Source organism: Opisthorchis viverrini (assembly GCF_000715545.1).
Source record: "Opisthorchis viverrini unplaced genomic scaffold opera_v5_68, whole genome shotgun sequence".
NCBI lineage: Eukaryota > Metazoa > Platyhelminthes > Trematoda > Opisthorchiida > Opisthorchiidae > Opisthorchis > Opisthorchis viverrini.
The window spans coordinates 1166996-1187648 of record NW_008751724.1 but is presented as its reverse complement, the minus strand read 5'-3'; the positions used below and the strand labels follow the sequence as shown (position 1 = coordinate 1187648).

General features: G+C 42.4%; 1 protein-coding gene across 1 annotated transcript in view; it reads right to left on the bottom strand.

Annotated features, from left to right (window-relative positions):
- Positions 1–12134: 12134 nt before the first annotated feature.
- Positions 12135–20653, bottom strand: part of T265_04248 (hypothetical protein) — a gene marked incomplete at both ends in the record, with an annotated part of 45305 nt that continues 36786 nt past the window's right edge. Inside the window, 4 exons of the mRNA XM_009168941.1 lie at positions 12135–12388; positions 13147–13382; positions 16060–16272; positions 19357–19771. Coding sequence (XP_009167205.1) covers positions 12135–12388; positions 13147–13382; positions 16060–16272; positions 19357–19771 — 1118 coding nt within the window. The remainder of the gene's footprint in view (positions 12389–13146; positions 13383–16059; positions 16273–19356; positions 19772–20653) is intronic.

Below are 20653 nucleotides of genomic sequence, written 5' to 3'. Positions count from 1 at the left end.
ATATTATATTTATATTTATATTTATATTATATTATATTATATATAAAAGAATTATATAATCTAAGGCATTCCCGCCGGGAAATTCCAGCCACGTGATGAGAAAAGCCCCCAGAAATAATTTACAGGCAACCCTATCAGATGGACATTCACAGCCTTAGCGCTGTTTGGTTTTACCAAAGTGCTTAAGATGTCTGCTCAAGGCAAGTACGTATAACAATCATTGGTGGAAGGTTGAAATATCAGGTGACAATATTCTTTTAGTTGCTACAGTATTCGCATCGATTTCTTTTCAGCATCCTACAGGTGCATATCCGTCTGATATCAGCCTAGAAGGTAAGGTGTCCTAGACAGTTAAGAGTGGAGCTATACAAATGAAGCAGCAATCCCTGTTATCCAGCAAATGTGGATGCATCAACTGGGTTTCAGTTTGTGAGTTTTGTTCACGTAAAACGACAGTGAACAAAGTTGAAATCTCAAAGCTAAGTAACTTTTACGTGCTTTGGAACTCTGAATTTCCTTCAAACAGGATGGATCGTTTGAAGGACGACTTGGTTAGGTGTTCTCTTCAAATATGTGCTACCGGATCTAGGCGTGGAGCAGTCTAGCCAAGCACTAGAAGCTGAGTACGACTGGTAGATGACTATCATAGATATACACCGTGCAATTGTATCAGGCGCTCAAACATGTCTTTGAATGAGCTGCACTTGCCAATGACGGTTAAAATAATTTAACATTTTGTTGTCTGTTTTCAGTGGTAAGGATCACGGCCACAAAGAGCAGAATGGAGACCATGGGAAGCATGAACCTCATGGATCTCGACCTCAAGGACACATAGGTAAGAAAAATTATCATTTTTCTCGCAGTCCAATGTGAACAGCGTATTCCCGTCAGCTGGATCTCAACTATTTGCACAAACCAGATGCAAGTTTTCGTACTCTATCGTATTCCTGTCAACCTCCACGTTGACGTACTGCAAGGCAGTCATTTTTCAAAGGTTTTAAGCCATAAAGCCGATTTCATTCGGTCTCAGTTTCAGTTGATAATTTCACGAGCATTTTAAGCAAAATTTCCTAATATTTCTGAGAACTAGCAATCAGCGAATCCCTTAGTGAGTAACAGCAGCTAAGCCAATGTTTGTCAGAGCTCAGGAAGATAGCTTTTATATATCCAGTCTAAAGAACTCTTGAGACATCTTTTCTGATTAGCACTGCATTCGTGCGATGAATCCACCTTAGACTGTTTTGACGAGCTGGTACTAGGAGTTAGGCATGAATTTCACCAGAATGTTACGTTTCTCTTCACTGAACAGTGGCGTGAAACGTTAGGTTATTTCCTTAGATTCCTGTCTTGACCTGTTCGAACTTGTTGGCTGGGTTGGTAGCAATCAATTGGCTATAGTGACCAGTTTGGTTTCGCCGATGAAACAAATCTTAGTATAGTCAGTTTCGTATGACAACACTCATTGGGGCCTTCTCACAATCCAGTTATCCTAGCCTCGAAGAATCATAGTAACTTTTCCATGAAGGAGACTACTTAAAATGTTGCTCAAATCTTTGATATATTATCATAAACGAGAGGTTCAACTGAATTCAGTTGAGCCTCCTGTTTAAAGCAAATTCGTGTGCAAATAAGATTAGTTGTCAAAATCTGTTCAATTTGAGACCGAGTAGAAAACAGCTGACGGAAACTCGGGGACTGGGCCTACCTGATGGGGGGCGAAACCGGTCTTTGTCGATCAAGAAGTCTTCAGCAACCTTATGGGTAGTGTTCTTTCACATATCTCTCAAATATCGTGTTAAATGGAACATAAGCGACCCTTGTGCAGCACATTCTGTTGAAGAATTTCATAAACAGGAGTTTTATCCGAGTCACTTGTAAAACCCGAATTGGTGTGCAAATGAGTGTCTTTGTTGAAGCACTCCACCCGTTTAGTGTTTCTGCATATAATTTTCATTTTAGTGTGCGGTGCAACCGCTAGTGACCCGCTAGTGAAGCGCTATGAAATTATTGTTTTTTAATCAGGAAAATCCGGTGAAAGTCCTGCGTTTGAAATAGATAGCCATTTGTAAAAATATCCATGAAGATGAGAGATTATAAAATTCTTAATTAGGTATAAATTGACAGCAATTGTCACCATTGTATGGTAGACGGCGATTATACAAACTGCTTCGTTCATCGAACCACACACTGGTTGAGAGCCACACGACGGGACTACAAAGCCGTCCTAAACAGGCCTTAATTTGAGACAGTAAAAATAGTCTGCTGAATCAAACAGAGTTACTTTTCTTCCGCTTTTTCTAAAAACCAAAACGATTTGTGTGCTCTGCAAAATTTCATTTTTTCATGTTCTTCATGAAGAGTTTCAAACGGTCACTAAATAGGAATTATCGACTGGTTATCTACCTTTAGTAAGAATAAAATACTTAACGGCTGTCGGCATCAAGACCGACAGCTTCTTATCCAAGCAAGCTGGCAGATTTTCAGATTACTCATCGACCAGAAAACCTAAACCATGGCGGATTAGCTAAGCCATTATATGCAACGTTGTTCTGGTCCCCGATCTTCTATATTCATATCAATCAGTGGTTCCTTGGTGCGAATTACGTCCGTCTTCCTTAAACACTTCTTGAGGCAAGCGGATTGATTCCTCACTTGGATTTTCCAGGGAGGTAATCAAGCCCTTCAGACGTTGAACTCCACTGGCTCGTAAAATTGCAACTTTCTCAAGACACTGAAGTGACCTGGACAAAACAAAATCACAAAAGACAGCAGTTTGAGTACTTTTCAGAAAGCTGTGGGCGGTGGAGTAATGAATGATAACAAGCTTTTCACCACCCGCTTAATTTTCAAATATTTGCACCGGACGGTGCGGGAATAGCTATTAAATAAAGCGCTTTACCCCAATATTTCAGCATATACAATTTTATGAAGGTTAGCAGTGTAACCGTCTGACCAGCAATCAAGATATACATTTGTAATTTCGCTCAACTGATGGGAGATAACGGGATGCTACTCTTTTGGGTATGCGGATTAACGTCGTAGATTTTCGCGGCTAAAGGTAAAATCTGCTGCTACTATTTTGCTGAATTTGTCGCATTTTTCTGTTTGTTCAGTCGAGTAATAAAAAGATAAGAAATTTGTTTCATACTTACCCCAAACAAATCACAAGTTATGTAATAATCATGCCATTGTGAAAGAGGTAAGCTCGAGTCCTAAAAGATAAGGCACTTCAAAAGATCAGTAATGCTACTGTTTTTCTGTGTCTCAAGGAATAATCCATCTCCTAGTTGTCAATTCACAAGTGAAATAAATCTGATTAGGTGGAGTCATATATCCTACTCGATCGTTTAGTACATTTTCGTACTTTTGATGCTAATAAATTAGTGTACACAGAACTCATTTAACGCACTACTCACAATGTTGCTGAAATCACTCCAATAAAAAGATGAAATGTTGCTCAGTCATCAAAACATGTTCTCAGCGGCTTACAGCTTGTCTATGAAAGAGTAAGGCCCCCAAACTTGATATTATCATTAGCGTGCATTCCGCTATTTCCAACATGGACATTTTGGTTTGATAAAACTCTGTTTTCTGCATTATTCTGCATTGTCCTGGTAGTGTTGTAAGAAAGCAGCTAAATTCAAATTAACCATTCTGTCAATTACTTATTGGCTTCGTTTCATGCAGGAAACCATCACCACGAAGTAAGTCTTTCTATGAATCTGTAATCATACTGTGTATGTTGGAGTAATCATAACCATGAGTACAGTTCATCAGTTCTTCTCTGATATCTTACCTCAGAAGGATGGTACCCTCGCAAAACGAACCTACTAACTGTAGCTTCATGCGCTTTTGCATCAAAGTACTAAGCAAAATGTCGTTTCTCTTTGTTCCGTAAATGCATTTGGTTTAATGACGAAATAGTTTACTACAGGTTATGTGTTCAGTGAATTCTGTCGTAAGGTGAACACGACCAAACCGTGGATGTATTCAGGTTCTGTAAGCTTGGTCATAATGTCAATGGAAACAATGTATAATCGGGAGTCTATACTGGTAACCGGGTAAGTAAACAATAAGTACACTGCTAAGGACGCGGTAAAACTTCGAATGTCATACCGTTTGGAAGCTATTTCCCGCCCAATCATGAGTAAACGGTGTCGCTCCTGATTAAAGTTGATAGCACTTAGCTACTCACTTGAAGGTCAAGGGTCCGAACCCTTCTAGAGCTTCTTGGGATGCGCATCGCTGATGGTTCTCAGCGCGCATGGAACATAAGCTCGACACTCTCCAGTATTTAAGCACCGGGTGAACTTTTGAACACATGAAGTAGGAAATTGTATGCATTCTAGATTAACCCAATTAAAAACGTGAGAAAATGAAATCTAACACAATGGTTAAAGAACAGGCAGCTTTCAAAGAACCCCATAAACACCATAGCCTAGGTCTTTTGATCCGTAATTCAATGCCCAGGTGTTCCTAAGTTGATACTTTAGTTTACTCCAGTAATTCAAACAGGGTTCTTCAATCGGTGGGGGCATCATCTCACCAGGTTTTCCAATGAAACTGCATCAGCATTAGAGGACAGCTCCATTGTGAACTTTTCCATTGGCGACTGAATCAGGCGTTTATGATGGTTCTTTCTTTCTGTTTTGATTCCTGTTATGAAGTGGTTGACCGATTATCCGGAATTGGGGTTCCTAATTTGTTCGTTTGATGCCACATTCTGCTTGCAAACATCACCCTATTTTTTCTCAATTATTTTAGGTTTGTGACCCAACCGCAGCCAACTGTAAGTTGAAATATCCACTTTGATTTCAGGCTTGGTTGAAAGTTATTCAGTGGTAAGCTGGTCAGAATATATGGCCAGCTGGCAAGTTTCTGTCGAAACGTACACCAACCACTACACATCCAGGGTATCTTGAAAGTTTTGTTCGTCTTCTGCTCTAGGTTTTTGGTTTGGTGCGTAGATGTTGTATTACAAAAACCCATGGCTTTCTGTTTCGAACAAAGGCGCCCGTATTGCTAGTGGGCCGTGAAAGAGTCGAAACCGATGGGCAAAACATCAGCTACGAGGATGGGTAAAACCACTTTATCGAGCGCAGTAAACTGACCATTCATAGTCCGGAAAAATCTCGGTTGTATTCAGTTTTGCAGCACACTTTTGTGTGGTTGAATGGAACCTTACGACTGCGTTCGTTATTAAACGGCGATAGGCAGTTTGCTAAGGCAACAAATTGAGGCTTGTAAAAGGGCTAACTGCTTTGCACAGACATGATCTCATGAGTTTTGACATACTTTTCTTATTTCCCTATAACTGCTTGCTTCAGGTTTTCTCAATTCTCAAAAGTGGTAAACTAAATAACTGTAGTTGCTGTATGCTTTTCCGTTTGTTTCCGGAGTGTCAGACTGGTCTGGGATCTCCTGTGTTTAGCAACTTGAACCTTGACAGCAACATCAATTATTGACTTATGTGCATAATCTATGGTGTGAGTAAACAATGAAACATTTTCGTTTATTACAGATGGCCTATTATTAGTACCATTCCCTCGATTGTTTGATCACAGTCCTGGTGACCCAAGACGGTCATGTGACCGGTTTGCTGATATTGATTTAGGTCGTATTCTCATAACTGTACTGTGAAACCAGAAAGCTGGAAATGATGACAAAACATCCAAATGCACGGCCTACTTAGTTCTACAGAGACGAGTAGCTTTGGTGAGCGATACTTGCAATCATGGCCGCTAGAAAGGATGACTCTACTGTTATTTGAACCCATATATTTCTGTCTGAGCACAACTCTAACACGACAACTATCTGTCGTTAGTGCGTTGCGATTAGTTACTGGAACCCTGGGTGACCAGGATTCAGTCGCGCGTTAGGACGTACTTCTTCAAGGGGTTAGTGTCTACTCTTATGCAGTTACTGACAAATAGCCTCCTTCTACCACATTAAAACAAGTTAAAAACTCTGTTTAACTCGAGATTGGAAATTTCTTTTCAGATACCATATGCTTGGAACAGCAGGCAAATCACAACGAAACCTTGATCGTGGATTCCGCGCCACCACGCTCCACCACGCCGAACTTGTTTGCAAACTGAATCCGGACGATTACTGGAGTTTCCTCATGACAATATTTATCTTTCGTTGTTGTCATTTGTAATCAGTAGTAACTTTTGTGGAAATAGTTGTCAGTTTGCTTTGATGTTTAACAAGATACTTTCATTATTACAGTGGTGATGAATTCAGGTTTATCCAGTCGGGCGGGAATGGTGGCACCAAGACTGGAGATATTACTTGTTTGTCTTCATTGTCTCTCATTCGTGCTTACGTGCTACATTTAAGTTACATATCAACGTTATTCTATACAGATCTACAGGAACTCGCCGGATCTAAAACCAGTTGCGTAGTGGCAGATAATTCATTATAAATGTCTTACAAAATTAACTCATCCGGCTTTGTTCCTCATTAAAACCCCCTTTAAATTAGAAGGGTCACAGAATCACCCTAATTCTCCTGGGATTTTGTTCATTCAAAATCTCTGTCACAGAGAAATGTGGGACTAGTTTGCAAAACTTGCATTTATCAACGGAACTTCCAAGTCACCGCACTTTTCCTGAAATCTGTTTTTGACGAAAAGGCTTTCATATACTTGGCATACATTTTAGAGGGATTCAACGACTTTTTCTCGGTTTCTGTTTCCATTATACTAATAGAAACTTGTATGTGTTGTATACATTAGCGTGCATGTAGCGTATGTTAAAATGTATTTAGTGTATTGGAGTTTGCAGTTCACATAGCTCATCACAGTCAAGTGCTGTCAAGTTAGACTAAATGTGAACAAAAGCTTAGTGTCTGTATGCCCTACCAACACACACTTTCGGACCTGCTGTGCAGTCGCATCTTTTGGCGCTCCGACTCCGATACAGTTTTCTCGGATCTATTTTGTCCTACAACGCTCACCGACATACCATTCGATTTCTCTTTGGGAGATCTATTGGAATATACCATCTATATTCATCTGTGAAAATTTTTCACGGTGTTCACGACTAACGGATTTACAACGTACGCGGCCTCCACATCCACGCGTACAAGTATACCCAGTTTTATTGGCCGTTATCCCGTTTCTACACTAGAAGAAAGCTGACGACGAGTTCTATCTAGTGCAGCAAATTTCACTAAGATCGGTGAAGTATTACGCCAGCTACCAGCTTTCATACATCCGCCGAAATTCGTCCTACGTGCTACCCCACTTGCCCTGCCAGTGTCGAAACCACACACACGATCCGCTCACCCGATGCAGGCGACCAGGCCGACAAAGAACCGCAAAGCGTCCACACCCACGCATACGTCGAACCAACCGACCAACACGTGCAAACGCGCAACGCGATCCGCTGCGCACACAAAGAACACGGCCGTGCCAAACCCGACCGAGACCTTGACTCATCCAATCATGGAACAATCACCTCACGGTCATTGCGCTGTTTGCCAAGGCCCGGTAAGTCGAGACACCACCGTAGTTAATTGTGCATTTTGCAAATTACTGGTGCATGCGCGTTGTGACAATACCCTGACTGATCTGAGCGCTCAGATGATTAATGACCCAAAGCATCCATCTATCTGTTATCGATGCACTATGTGTAGAGCCTCCAATGTCGATACTGGCCAAGTAGATATACCGACCACTATGGGCTTTAGAGCAAACAGAGAGACGGAGGATAAAATATCCCATTTGGAAAAACAAATACAAGAACTCAGAGAGCTTCTGCTGCCCCTAGTTAACCAGACAACTGATGTAAAATCAGCGAAGGCATCTAGGTCAATGGCAGACGCTGCTTGCACTCCGAGGACTGTTGAGGAAACCAGACCAAACAGCACCAAGACAAAAAAGACGAATGTTACTGAACCTGAGCCAGCGGAACTCAACAGTATACACAAGAACATGGGAATTGTCGGTTGCCCCGCATCGAAGGTTACCGACCATACTAGGAAACTGAAACCGAAACCTAAACTAAGCGTAATATGCACTAATATCAAGGAGCCAAGCGACTCACTATTATCGGCTAAGCATAAGCACGATATGGAAGAATGGTTAAAGCTGTGCAATCGAATACAGCTTGATCCCATCGAACCAGTCTCGCTGACTCGCCTGAGCCGACCGCCGAAATCGCATCATCAAGACAAACCCAGACTTCTCAGAGTAACTGTTAAGACAGAAAAAGAATTAGAAAATATACTGTTGTCAGCATTTCGACTCCAGAGCGATTCGGAAAATAGCGCGCGAGTTCATGCTGACGTACCATGGACAGAACGATCTCGTAATGTCGAAAATCAAGCGACTAATAATCGTGCTGATGATCGGAGCTTGATCATTCTGGGTGTCCCTGAGATTGACGATGCCTCCGATAAAACGGCACGCATTTCACATGACGTTCTACAGTGGAAGTTTCTGAGTAGTACGCTCGAAACGGAAGAGGTGGCAGTAGTTGATGCTTTCAGAATTCCTAAATCGGAAAAATACATGGGAAACGGCCCTAGACCCTTAAAGCTGACATTTCTTCGTGCCGAAATGGCCAACTTGGTGAAAGCTCAGTGGCGAAGGCACCGTAATTTGCTTCCGAGGGAACTGAGAATAAGCTCACCTAAACGCTCAAACGCATCTGCTGATACGATTCGGACTGGCGAAATAGGAACTATTCAAACGCAAACGATCACTGATGAATACCAACAAACCACGGTTGGTATTCAGACTATGATGGAAAAATTGGGGTCAAAAAACGATTTACCAAAAAACGAATCACTGCTGGCTCCCCGGGAGTCGTGCGTTGCAGCACAGCAGAATTAACCACAACGACTAGCCTTAAGTGCCTCTATACAAATACCCAATGTCTGCCCAGTAAAGTGGCAGAATTAAACGCCTTTTGCGACCAATACAAACCTCACTTGGTGGCAGTGACTGAGACTTGGTTGCAAGCGGAAATATCGGACAAGGAAATCGAAATTACAAACATGAGTGTTATACGACACGATCGAGCCACCCATGGCGGTGGAGTTGCACTATATTATGACAGTAGTCTTCAATGTGCTGAAATACCTGACGCTAATCTCATCCTTGAAGATACCCTCTGGTGTATGCTGAAGTCAAACAAGATAGATGCGTGCATTATTGGTGTCATTTACCGCTCTCCAACCGCAATGGACACTCACACATTCAGTATATGTGACCGAATCCGTCGCGTATGCTCTTACTACTCCATTCCCATTCTCATTATGGGTGATTTCAATTTTCCCCAGCTTTTCGTCGCTTCATACTCGCTCAACTCAGTTGAAGCACACTTTCAGGAGCTGTTAGATTTGGTACCTTTATTCAACCATGTTAACGAATGTACGAGGTTTCGTGGAACAGATCAACCTTCGTTACTTGACCTTATACTAACTAGTGAGCCATTTATGGTTGAACAAATCATATATAGACCACCACTGGGAAAGAGCGACCATCTCGTGCTCTTGTTCGATTTCACTTGCTCCTCCGTACGTTTAAGCGACCCACATAAATATGTTCTGAAGACCAATTTTCGGGAGATAATCTCAGCCTTCCAGGACCTAAATATGCTGGATGACGAACACGAAAATACTAATAGGCGATGGAAATCATTCATAGCCCAGCTGCAGACCTTGATTGCAGACAATTCGACAGAGGTGCCTCGAGCCACCTGCGTACAGATGTTCACAGTGAGGAGTCGAACAAGAAAATGGATTACAGAACGTAACATCGCTTGGTTTCAATATAAAACGAACCGGACCGACGAACACTGGGAGTCGTACCGAAAGTTGCGGAATAAAGTCACGTCACTAATCAAGGAAGACAAACTACAACAGCAATTCAAATTGATGACTAGGATGGAGAAAAACCCCAAACTATTGTATCAATTCGTGAATGCGCAGGCTAAAGTTAAACCAGGTATATCTGCCATAAAGACAGAATCGGGAATGACTGCAAATGCGTTTGAAACAGCTAATGCCCTTGCCACATTTTATGCTTCCGTGTTTTCTCCTGAAGATACCCGCGCTCCTATACAAACTGTGGAGGTACTAACGGACGAAACTTTATCGGACGTGCATATTGATCGGGCTAACATTGTCAAACACCTTCGCGGCTTACAGGTACACACTTCACCTGGTGGGGATGGCGTTACACCACTGCTTCTGCGCCACTGCGCTGAACCACTTAGCTATCCTCTGGCTAAACTGTTCGCTAGTTCTCTGGAAGAAGGGTTGGTACCAGAGGATTGGAAATGCGGGATAATAGCCCCCATATTCAAAGGAGGTATCAGAACGTGTGCATCTAACTACAGACCTGTCACTCTTCTCCCAGTAATATCAAAAGTAATGGAACGAATTATAGCAGAAGCCCTGAAATCGCACCTTGAAATTCACTCCTTGTTGAGCGATAAACAACACGGATTTCGACAGAATCGTTCTTGTTTATCCAATCTCCTCGTGACACTCGATGACTGGACACGAGCAGTCGATGCGGGAGTTACTGTACATGCCTGTTACTTGGATATATCCAAAGCCTTTGATCGAGTCGATCACAGTATCCTTCTTCGGAAACTTGAAATGTATGGCGTGACGGGAAATCTGTTGAGCTGGCTGAAAGACTATTTGAGTGACCGTTCGGTCCAAGTTCGTGTCGATGGAGCGTTTTCCGATAAAATTGCCGCCACAAGTGGTGTCCCTCAGGGTTCGGTTCTTGGTCCAATTTTGTTCCTGGTATACATGAATGACCTGCCGAAACTTCTGCAGTGCAAAACCGTACTTTTTGCTGATGACATAAAAATCTGGTCTGAAATTCATGGAAAGGCTGATTGTGATGCGCTACAGCAAGATCTGCAAAGAATCGACGAATGGTCCATCCAAAACCGGCTGCCGCTGAATTTCCAGAAATGCAAACTCATAAATCTGGGGAAGAGCTACCACTTCCCATACAAACTGGGATCCAATGAACTGGAATGGGTGGCTGAGGAAAAAGACCTCGGCGTCTGGATTTCTAGCAACCTGAAGCCGAGTAAACACTGTCTATCAGTATATCGCAAGACCTCGGCACTGCTCGGGATGCTTAGGAGAATATTTTATCGTTTTACGCCTGAAATTCTCCCTATTATCATGAACACATATCTCCGGCCGACAATGGAATACGCGATCCAAGCCTGGTCTCCATGGCTGCAAAAGGATACACAACTGCTAGAGCGTATCTACCACCGCGCGACCAAGCTGGTCATTGGCCTCCGAAACGTTCCCTACAGTGAAAGGCTACGTAAACTCGATTTGTTTGATTTAACTTATCGGCGTATACGAGGAGACCTCATCCTGATGTTCAAGATAATAAACACCCCTAATCACCCTTTAAAACATTTGTTCACAGTTAATTTGGCCCGACAGACCCGACGGAATCCATTGGCCGTTGACATTCCATGTTCCCGCATTAACTGTCGGCGCTACTTTTTTTCAGTCCGCGTATCCCTCACGTGGAACAAACTACCAACATCTGTTGTGGATTGTGGTAACCTCGAGACTTTCAAACATTCGCTTGACGAATACATAAGATCTCACCCAACTTCCCTCATCAACATTTGAGATGCAGATTACAAACAATAGAACATATATGTCATATCATTCCGTTTATCTGTATACATACACACACACCAATATCCTTTGGTCATTGTAAAGCAAAATGCTTTTTAGACCAATATAACCTTGAGTTACCTTGATTTTACCTTGATTTACCTCAAAATCCTTGCTCAGTGTACTAAGTAGACCCTGATCGTAAGTTCATCATCAGATTGAACAGCATCCGTTTTGGCCAATACTTTCTACTGCCATACGAACACAAAGTTTATTTATTCATACTTGAAGGACTAAAGTGAAAAGGAGAAAAGAGTTCATGAAGGGGGGCCTTGGTACCAGAAACTTGAAATCCAGAAACTCCAATTTGAGCAAACTGAAAAAAAACTGACCGGCATTAGCTTCAGTCTCCTGCATGGTCTCCCATCAGGCGTTGGACTCGCGCTACGGACACTCCATCCAGGACGGAAGACTGAACCAAAAAACCGCACTGCCAAATTTTGTCATCCTTTTCACACCGTTCTGTCAAGTCTCAAATAATCTTTTCCATAGTTCAGTCTGCAAACATTAGAGAGGGCAAAGTAGACCTGCCTTCGGGGTTTAAAAACCAAGTTTGAGGTGTTTAGGGATATTACTGAGGGCGGGGTCAGAAAAGCGGCAACTGGGCGCGAGGTCTTGGTGACAAAGCGGTCAGTCCTCGTGCTGGGACCAGCGAAGAGTGCGTTCCATTTCGAGTGTAGTAGAGTAGAAGAGAAAATAAATGAAACTGTAGGAAGAGGAATTCGGCAGTAGCATGCTTTTGCTTACCAACCCTGCCGTATGGAGTAAGCAGAGCGACACGATTGATAGCAGCACTCGACGGCTGTGGCGTGTTGTGACGATCATGGCTTCACGTGAGCATGGTGACTGTCTAGACGTTCGAACCTAGATAGGAAGACTGTTGAAATCCTAAACCAAAGACTTTGACTCAATAACTTGAACTTGAGGCAGTGGTTGGGCGCTGACATATTACCACAGTTGTGTGTGTTTCTGAAGAACATTTAGCCGTTTCTCTCCAGACCGGGAGGACCAGAAGACTGTCCATCGATCTACCGATCAGGAAAGGTGCAGATTTTCACCAGTTTTTCAGTGGGCCATTTGTTTGCAAATGCAACAGGCGATTATTAGGATACAAAAGAAAACCCAGTCTTTTTTGCATGCAGTATTGTGAGTCGTATTTCTTTCATGTGGCAGATAACCCCATTTGACAAAATGTTGTATTCATTTAATTCTGGTGAAAACAAAGTCCATTACTTAACAATGGCATTTATCTCTTTTCTAATGTTGTCTCAGCCTGATGAGTAAAATAGAAGCGCCAGGAAAAGTGCTACTCCTGACCAATAAAGGTGCGCGGAACTTGACCGCAAGGTGAAGTTTTCTGTCCAATTTTGCAAATTTTTCAAAGTAAACCATGCCTAAGAGAAGGTGTAGTGGAATCTTGTTGACTGATCGATGCTTCAGGTTAACTACATCGGTTATCCACACCACATAATTCGTCAAACAGCGACTGGTATCGGACCCGACCGATTTTCTCCGACTGGGGTGTATAGGATGGTCCCAGAGACTTCGGTGGTTCTCCTTTGGTGGTGGGCAGCCAGTCGACTTCCAGATTGCCGGTGTAGTCGCATGGCACGTTTGGAACTGCTCCTACGTGTTCGCAGCGCCAGTTGAGCTGATTGATGAAAGGTTCATAGCGAATGGTTCCACTTTGTGTTGATGAGCTGCAATAGAAATAATTATAAACCCAATTAACGAGAGCTGTACCTAAAACATGAATTGAATATATAAATCAGATTGTTACAAGTCATTTTGTATGGAGCTTTCCGCGGACCTTTAAACAGATGGTGTTGAAATACGCAACAGTTGGACAGTGGAAAGATCGATGACTCCCCTCTGCTAAATCTGACTGAGGTCGGTATGATGTGGATGAGAGCAGTCTGTCTGTGAACTAAGGGGTGCTACAGGCTCTTCTGAATAGCTGGTGGCTGTTATGTTTACATCGCTCTAGTACCTGAACATCGTGACATACTACTAACTGGGTACCTGGTGGACTTGTCTGAAAGTTATCACTGTAACTTATAAACAAGCATCATCTGTGAAATATTGCATACTTGTTATACAGTAGTAGTTATAGCTGCCGCAGTTTCGCTCACGGATCATCTGGGGATGTGACATTTTTCCAAGTTACCGTATTAGACGGTTGATCAGTTAGCCGGTTTTCTGCTTGATCGACTGATTCACCTGTTAAATTAGTCAGTACACTTGGGGATCCCGAATAGGGAGTCTGAAAATTTCAGGAAGCCAGTTTTGTACACCATAGTACATGCTCTATATTAGGAGACGGTCCCTGGATGGGTGCGCAGTGACTCAGTTGGCCCATGGTTAGTGAAAATTGCAAACACAGCTCAGGCAATCAGACGCGATTTGTATCGAAACTGTCCAGTTTCCGGAACGAAATGACCATGGTGTCCCTTCCGGAACCAATGCATTCTTAGTACATGGTTTATGGCTGATAAACTGAATCGAACTAAACTGAAATGAACTCAAGTGAAGTTTACGTAAGAAGTTTTATAGTAAATGAATAAAAAATACTCCGTATGATTTTCCTCATTCCCTGTTTGGTTCAAAAAGTTCTATTTTTGTAGATGGTGAAAATAGGTGTAGACAGCCCGATTACGGTTCAAGAGAAAAAGCGCTTCACTCAGTTGGTGTCACTGGCCTAGCAAGCACAAAGCTAACTGGTTAGCTGTAGATTAGGTGTGATTAAATCTCAGCAACCTTAGCCACACGATGCCCTTTCTCCTTACCTGACCGTATGCCGTTTGGGTAACTATTTCCAGTTTCAAACAATAGAACCATCAAAACGTTCACCGGTCGTGAACAACTTACGGGATTCTGGCCTAAACCATCGCTGATTTGTAAGAAGCAAGTGCATATTACCAAAGTTAAGTGTTTCCAGCTTCAACCGGATCTAGATGAAATCGGAAGACAGATGTCCTGGGTACATCAACAAATGTTCATCCCAAGATTTTCCTCCGCTTAAAAGCTTTTCTTTCCGGTCGCCGGGCCATTATTATTGTGGAAGAAAGTTTGAAATTGCTTTCCAAAGGACACGGGATCGACCTATTGAACCCATTTGGTGAGTTTCCATAGGGAAAAAAGTGACTGCCTAACTATGCAGGTCGAGACCCAGTCACAGTCAAAGGCTTGTAATTGGGCGGCGTTTCACGAAAATCAATGGCTGTCTACCAGGATTACGAGGGTTGGTTTTGTGCAGAGATTTGGGAACTTTCACTTGGGATTTCGTCCTGAAAGTGAAGCCAATCTATGCTGACAAGTCTGAAAGCTCTGTATAGTTAATTCATACCTGCTGAAAATCAGCACGAAACTCCCGGGAGTTTCGAACCCGCGTCCTCCCGGCTAGTAGCTTGAATACAACGGTTCAACAATTAGTGACTGATCAGCCAGTCGGTATGTGATTGCGTGGGGTGGTTTCCGCGACTAACGAATGAATGGAGCTATATACTAAGTCTTAGTGGACCACTAGACAGTGATTAAGGACTTATCATCGGGAAAAGAAGTAGTCCAGCCAAGGAGTTGCCACACTCCAAAGTGTCGTACTCCATTATTTTGGTCGGGAAGACTGAAACCTATTTTCGGACCAACCGAACATTACGATCTATTCTTACGGATCAGGCAGTGTTACTCAAATTTTCGGCATCATTCGCCCTTTTGGACTCAAAAACAAAAAGATAAAACTAAAACCATCGTGTTTTTGGGTTTTTCAGAGTTGATTCATGTGTCCGTCATGCCTCTGACGGTCTGAGGTCAACTCTCGCCAGGGGACACAACTTCATCAAAAGAGGATCAATCGAAAGTATCCTCCGCTCACTAAACAGTGCGTTTAATCAAAAAAGCCCTCCTCACAACTCCGATTTTACATAGTCTACTTTTCCACAGTCTACTTTTGTGTTCTGATTCCGCTTATTGAATGACTTCTCCGTAACACAGTGTAAAGCAGGTTTCACCTCATCGTGACAAATAACCGTGGTCCAGTACAATGGTTTTACTCTGATTAGAAGATGTTTCGTACGGTTAGGAATAGAACAGTCCTTGGGACGCATGATAGCTGTTCAAAGTGGTCGTTATATTCGCTCTAAATAGATTGTCCTCGAGAAGTTGCAGCGGCCAAAATGGTAACATTTGGTTCCAATGTACAACTCCGCTGTACGTTTGATTTTTCCAGCAGTTAATATGATAGGGGAAGCTGGGCGGATGTGCACCGTACTCGATCGACACACATATCTATTCAAACAAGATCTGAGTTATTTAGGTATTTAGGCACGAGTTTCAAGACAAAATCCCACTTTTTGCATTCAAACACATTTGGAAACTTACAAATCCATCAATGTGTCAAGCATATCATCCGGAACTGGCACTCGATTCGATTTGCAAATGCGACGTAGCACTTCCCGTTGGATTTCGCCGTTTTTCTCTGGATCTGCCTGTCTGCAGACCTGCAGCAGACTGCCAAAATCTTCGAATGCATGCCTGCGCAGTGCTTGTTGTACCAAGCCCAACAAAGTACCGTGCTGTATCTCGGTTAGTGGACTGGGAGAATCGGTCAAGAGATCAAATGATCTATATACTGACTTTGAACAACCAAGCTATTGAAAGTTCAGTTTGCAAGTCATCAGCAGAAAAACATTTTCTCATCAGAGCCGTCAAAAAACATTTATAGCGTCAAGCAAAACTATTATTAAACTCCTTTACCACCGGTTGAGTGTTTCTCAAGGTTCTCTAGACGGATTTTATCTCCAGTTTCAGCTACGGAAATTCAGCCAACCATTTAGTCCAAACTGTATCACAAACATGTGGTTGCGAGTTCTGTGACGAAAATTCCGCTATCGTTGGAACTTTCTAGTTTGTTCCTACTTATTAGTTGGTATTACTTGTCGTGAATGTGTAGAAAGGAACCAATAACTCGACCAATCTCTGCTCAGGTGTTCTAATTTCATCTTTTATATATTTTCAATCAAAATTGTCTGTGCCTTGTAAATTAAGCCATTTGTACGAATAGTTATCCCAGAAGCGGTTAAAATGCTCTCCTCAGTAATGCATGAACCTGAAACTTTCTGCAGGGCACCTAATAAGTTAGGCGTTCTGTGGTCACGCATTAGTATTCGTCGTATTAGTAGTGCTCAGTACGTTCTTACCCCTACAAACCACATGGGATAAAAATGGCGCTTCCAAATTCCATGAGTTTAGAGAGGATTGGAGAACAGTATGCTATCAAAAATCAAAACGTAGTAGTTTTAAGGTTGAATTGCATTAGCCAATCAGAACACACAGGCAAGTGAAAGGAAATCACCATGACTTGTTTGTACATGGGTTTACTGAATTGGGCGATCGATAGTTAGGACTATTCCCAAAAAAATTTTCCATACTGAAGACTACATTTCCACAAGAGTTTGCTTTTGGGGCTTATATAAGTGAAAATTGGAAAAGAACAAATATGCAAAGGGTAATCGATTGCCATCATTATCATCGTTGTTATCCCCACGACAATCACCATTTTCATGACTCTTGACAATAACATCAGATGAGGACATCGATGCTTCAATACTGTAAAGCCATATTAAGTAACTTAAAAAGGTGGTAAAATGGAAAGAAAAATGAGACCGGGAGGGAAACCTATGGATAGCCTACCACAAATATCCAAGTTGTCTACACCTCCAAAACTCAGCCAGATAATCTGGATAGAAGCTGATGCCACTGAAATCGGTTAACTGGGGAGTTAAATAGACCCCATCCTATAAGCCAAAGAGTTCCAACAGAACCCTAACTCCTCCTAACCTCCCCGACCCCTTTCGGTCCAATTCTAAGTTTTCGCCACTCCTAATTAGGAGGTGACTTGCATGCGTAACATGTGGCTCAATCAATGGCAATGAGGTCACTTGCTTGAAATGCTCTTTTCATCTTATCAAGGCACCGCCACGGAACGCCTAGAGGTACACACCTTGTGGCAGTGAGAAATTCATAGGTAGGAACAAGAGTAGCAAAAACGGTTTATCTGATAATACGGAAGGTTTTTGGGAAAACTACCAGAATCCAACATGCAGGTGTCTTTAGGCCAGAGGAAGTGAATAAATCTAGTTAATCGAGATGAAGCTTGTTTACCTTTATGATTCTTTATTGACACATTGCGGTTGCTACGGCAACTGGCCATTGTATTTTAGGCTGTTTTCTGAAAGGATGACAATGAAAATGCTTTCAATTCCGAAGCAATCATTGTTAGTGTATTCAATCCCGGTGGAGCATTGTATCCTTGCTGATGATTAGGCGTTGTTTGATTGCTACATACACAAGTAAAACAAAATAGTTTTATGTGGCTGCCATAACTGCCCAAGAAAACTTGCGTCCAGCTCCAACATTCGACTCAAGTGTACAGCTTGGAATGGAGTTTTTGTAAGTATTTGGTGAACCGTGCATCAAACTGATAGAAACTGATCGACCAGAAGTGGTTTGTAGCCGAGACACAACCTACAATAATTCCGCGCGCCTATGGACAGTGTGCTATGCGGTCATACGAGGAAAATCACATTTTTGAAGTGGTGATAATTTTGGCAAAGTTTGAATCTGGAGCTCTTCACAAAAGAATACCCGGTCAGAGGGCCAACAAATGTTTTCGCAAACTCGAAATTTCTGACTCCATTAAATTTCCATAATCTAATTTACTGTGCGTTCATAATAGGAGTGCTGTCTTTCAAGAAATACACCACGTTGCTCAACAATGTGATGTAAGACTCAAGCAAATTCAAGCCGTATCCCTCGTTTATGTTAATTAAAAATATAAGGCTGGAGCAGAATGGGAGACTATGCCCAGCTGATTAGCCTGGAGGGGGTTCGAACCCGGTTGTGGGTTGTCGAAGAGCTTTTATCGACATAATAACTGTTCTGCTTCAATAAAATTAGCGTCTCTTTTCTAGAATTTCATTCCCTTGTCAACCGAGCATTCCTGGAAGGACTCCGCAACAGGAGTGAATACAACCACTCCATCCGTTCTTTATCGAAGGTCCCTGGAAAACTGAACAATGGCATCATGTTCCACCCACGGCCTAATGAATTCTATGTCCGGGCTTTCATACTCCTAGAAAGTCGAAAGGATTTAGGCCTTGTTTCACTGGCACTGTATACTCATGATTCACTGGTTTTCATACAGTGGACTTAAAAATTCTAGCATAAAATGGGTACCTGGAACATTCTTCATCCATGAAAGCAAGATTTTTTCATCTTTAAAATGCCCGTTCACCCCATCCTGAGCGAAGGCTACTTTTAAATTTCCGTTCACCAGATCGTTTGGGAAGCAGGTACAAGCTAACCCAGTGATAGAAACATTCTATTCTGGTAGAAGGTTATGTGTTACCTACGAGGTCTCTAACTATGATACCTGTGTGCCTCTATATGAACAGGGAAATATGGAGACACGTCAGTATCAGTGGATGAATGCTTAACTTGTGCACTATTGTACTACTATGCATTAATTAGTAGCTTGTGAAATACACCAGCGTCAGTATCAGCGGGTGAATGCACTATTGTACTACTATGCATTAATTAGTAGCTTGTGAAATACACCATTTTCGCACACCGCACTAAACAACGTATTGGGAGGCCAGTAACAGACCCATAACATACCGATGTGCGTGATACCTTCCCAGCGTAAGTAGCTCTTGTTTATTCAGTGCATGCTGCGGTCCCGTCAGCTGATATATCAAACATTCAAGTTGCTGGAAACCAAACGTTCCTGTTCCGTCTGGGTCCTGGTTTTTTCCAAAAGCGTTGAGTTCTTCACAGCGTTCTTTGGCAAACGGACGAAGCTTGTCATGTATCTTCTTTATGTTGGAATAGGGGAATTCGGCCGAGTGTTCTTCCATGTATTTGTACGCGTATTCGTCAGCATCCAAGACGATAAATTTGAAACTGTTGAAAATAACTTCAGCACCGACGTATAGATCACTTGGGCTGTAATAATCTGGCGGGTCAACACCAAAGCGTTCTGCGTTTGGTTTCTTCACACGGCCACGTTCCAAGAAAAGACCACCTTTAAATCCTGAACAACCAGAAAATGATATTTTTTGTTCGACGTCACAGTCAACTAGGCGAAAGAAGTGGAACTCTCACATATAATGTGAAACTGAGGTAATCCTGCAGACCCCATTGGTGTAAGGAGGAAAGCCACTCACGCGGAGTCGTTAATCAATAAACGCCAACTAAATGCTTAATAACTATTCGACAGGAAAGTGAACATCTCATATGCATCTTAGTTACAAACATTGAACATCTTCACGCGTCTTTATGAACTTGCGTAGATAATAATTGACAATCACGCAATTGTAAACGAACGGTGCAACGCAGTTCCACAGGTTCCGGAATACACCCCATAAGGTGCACCAACTTCGATTCGATGCAAGGCGGAGTTACGAGAAGACCACATACTACTCGCTTGCCTTACAAGTAGTATCCGCCGTCACACCAGTAGCCATCCATCGTGATTATTGTTTGTAGAAACTTAACTGTTACGCCGCATTTGGTATGGTGATAAAGTGAAAAACAAGCCGGTCGAATGAATACACTTCTGTTACTATTAGAATGGACGGATTTGTTTAGCGTATTTTTGAATGTTTTAAGCGGTTCTCTACCAAACGGGTGAACTAGTTTCAAGTTTGACTAACCGCTATGTGGTCAACTGTTATGTGATTTGGTTTTCAAACAAGAATTCCTCGGTTCAGACCTTCCCAGGTATTCGTGAGTTATTCATTGCTGTTGGTTTCCAACAAATGTGAAACGGACATATCATCATCATCATTGTCAGCTGTAATAACCGCGTGCTCGTCGTACAGTGGTTGTAGCTGCCGCAGTTTCGTTCACCGATGTTTTGGGAGGGGGGATAGGTAAAGTGGGCTGTCAAGTGGGGGGGGTTGGAAAAGGCAAT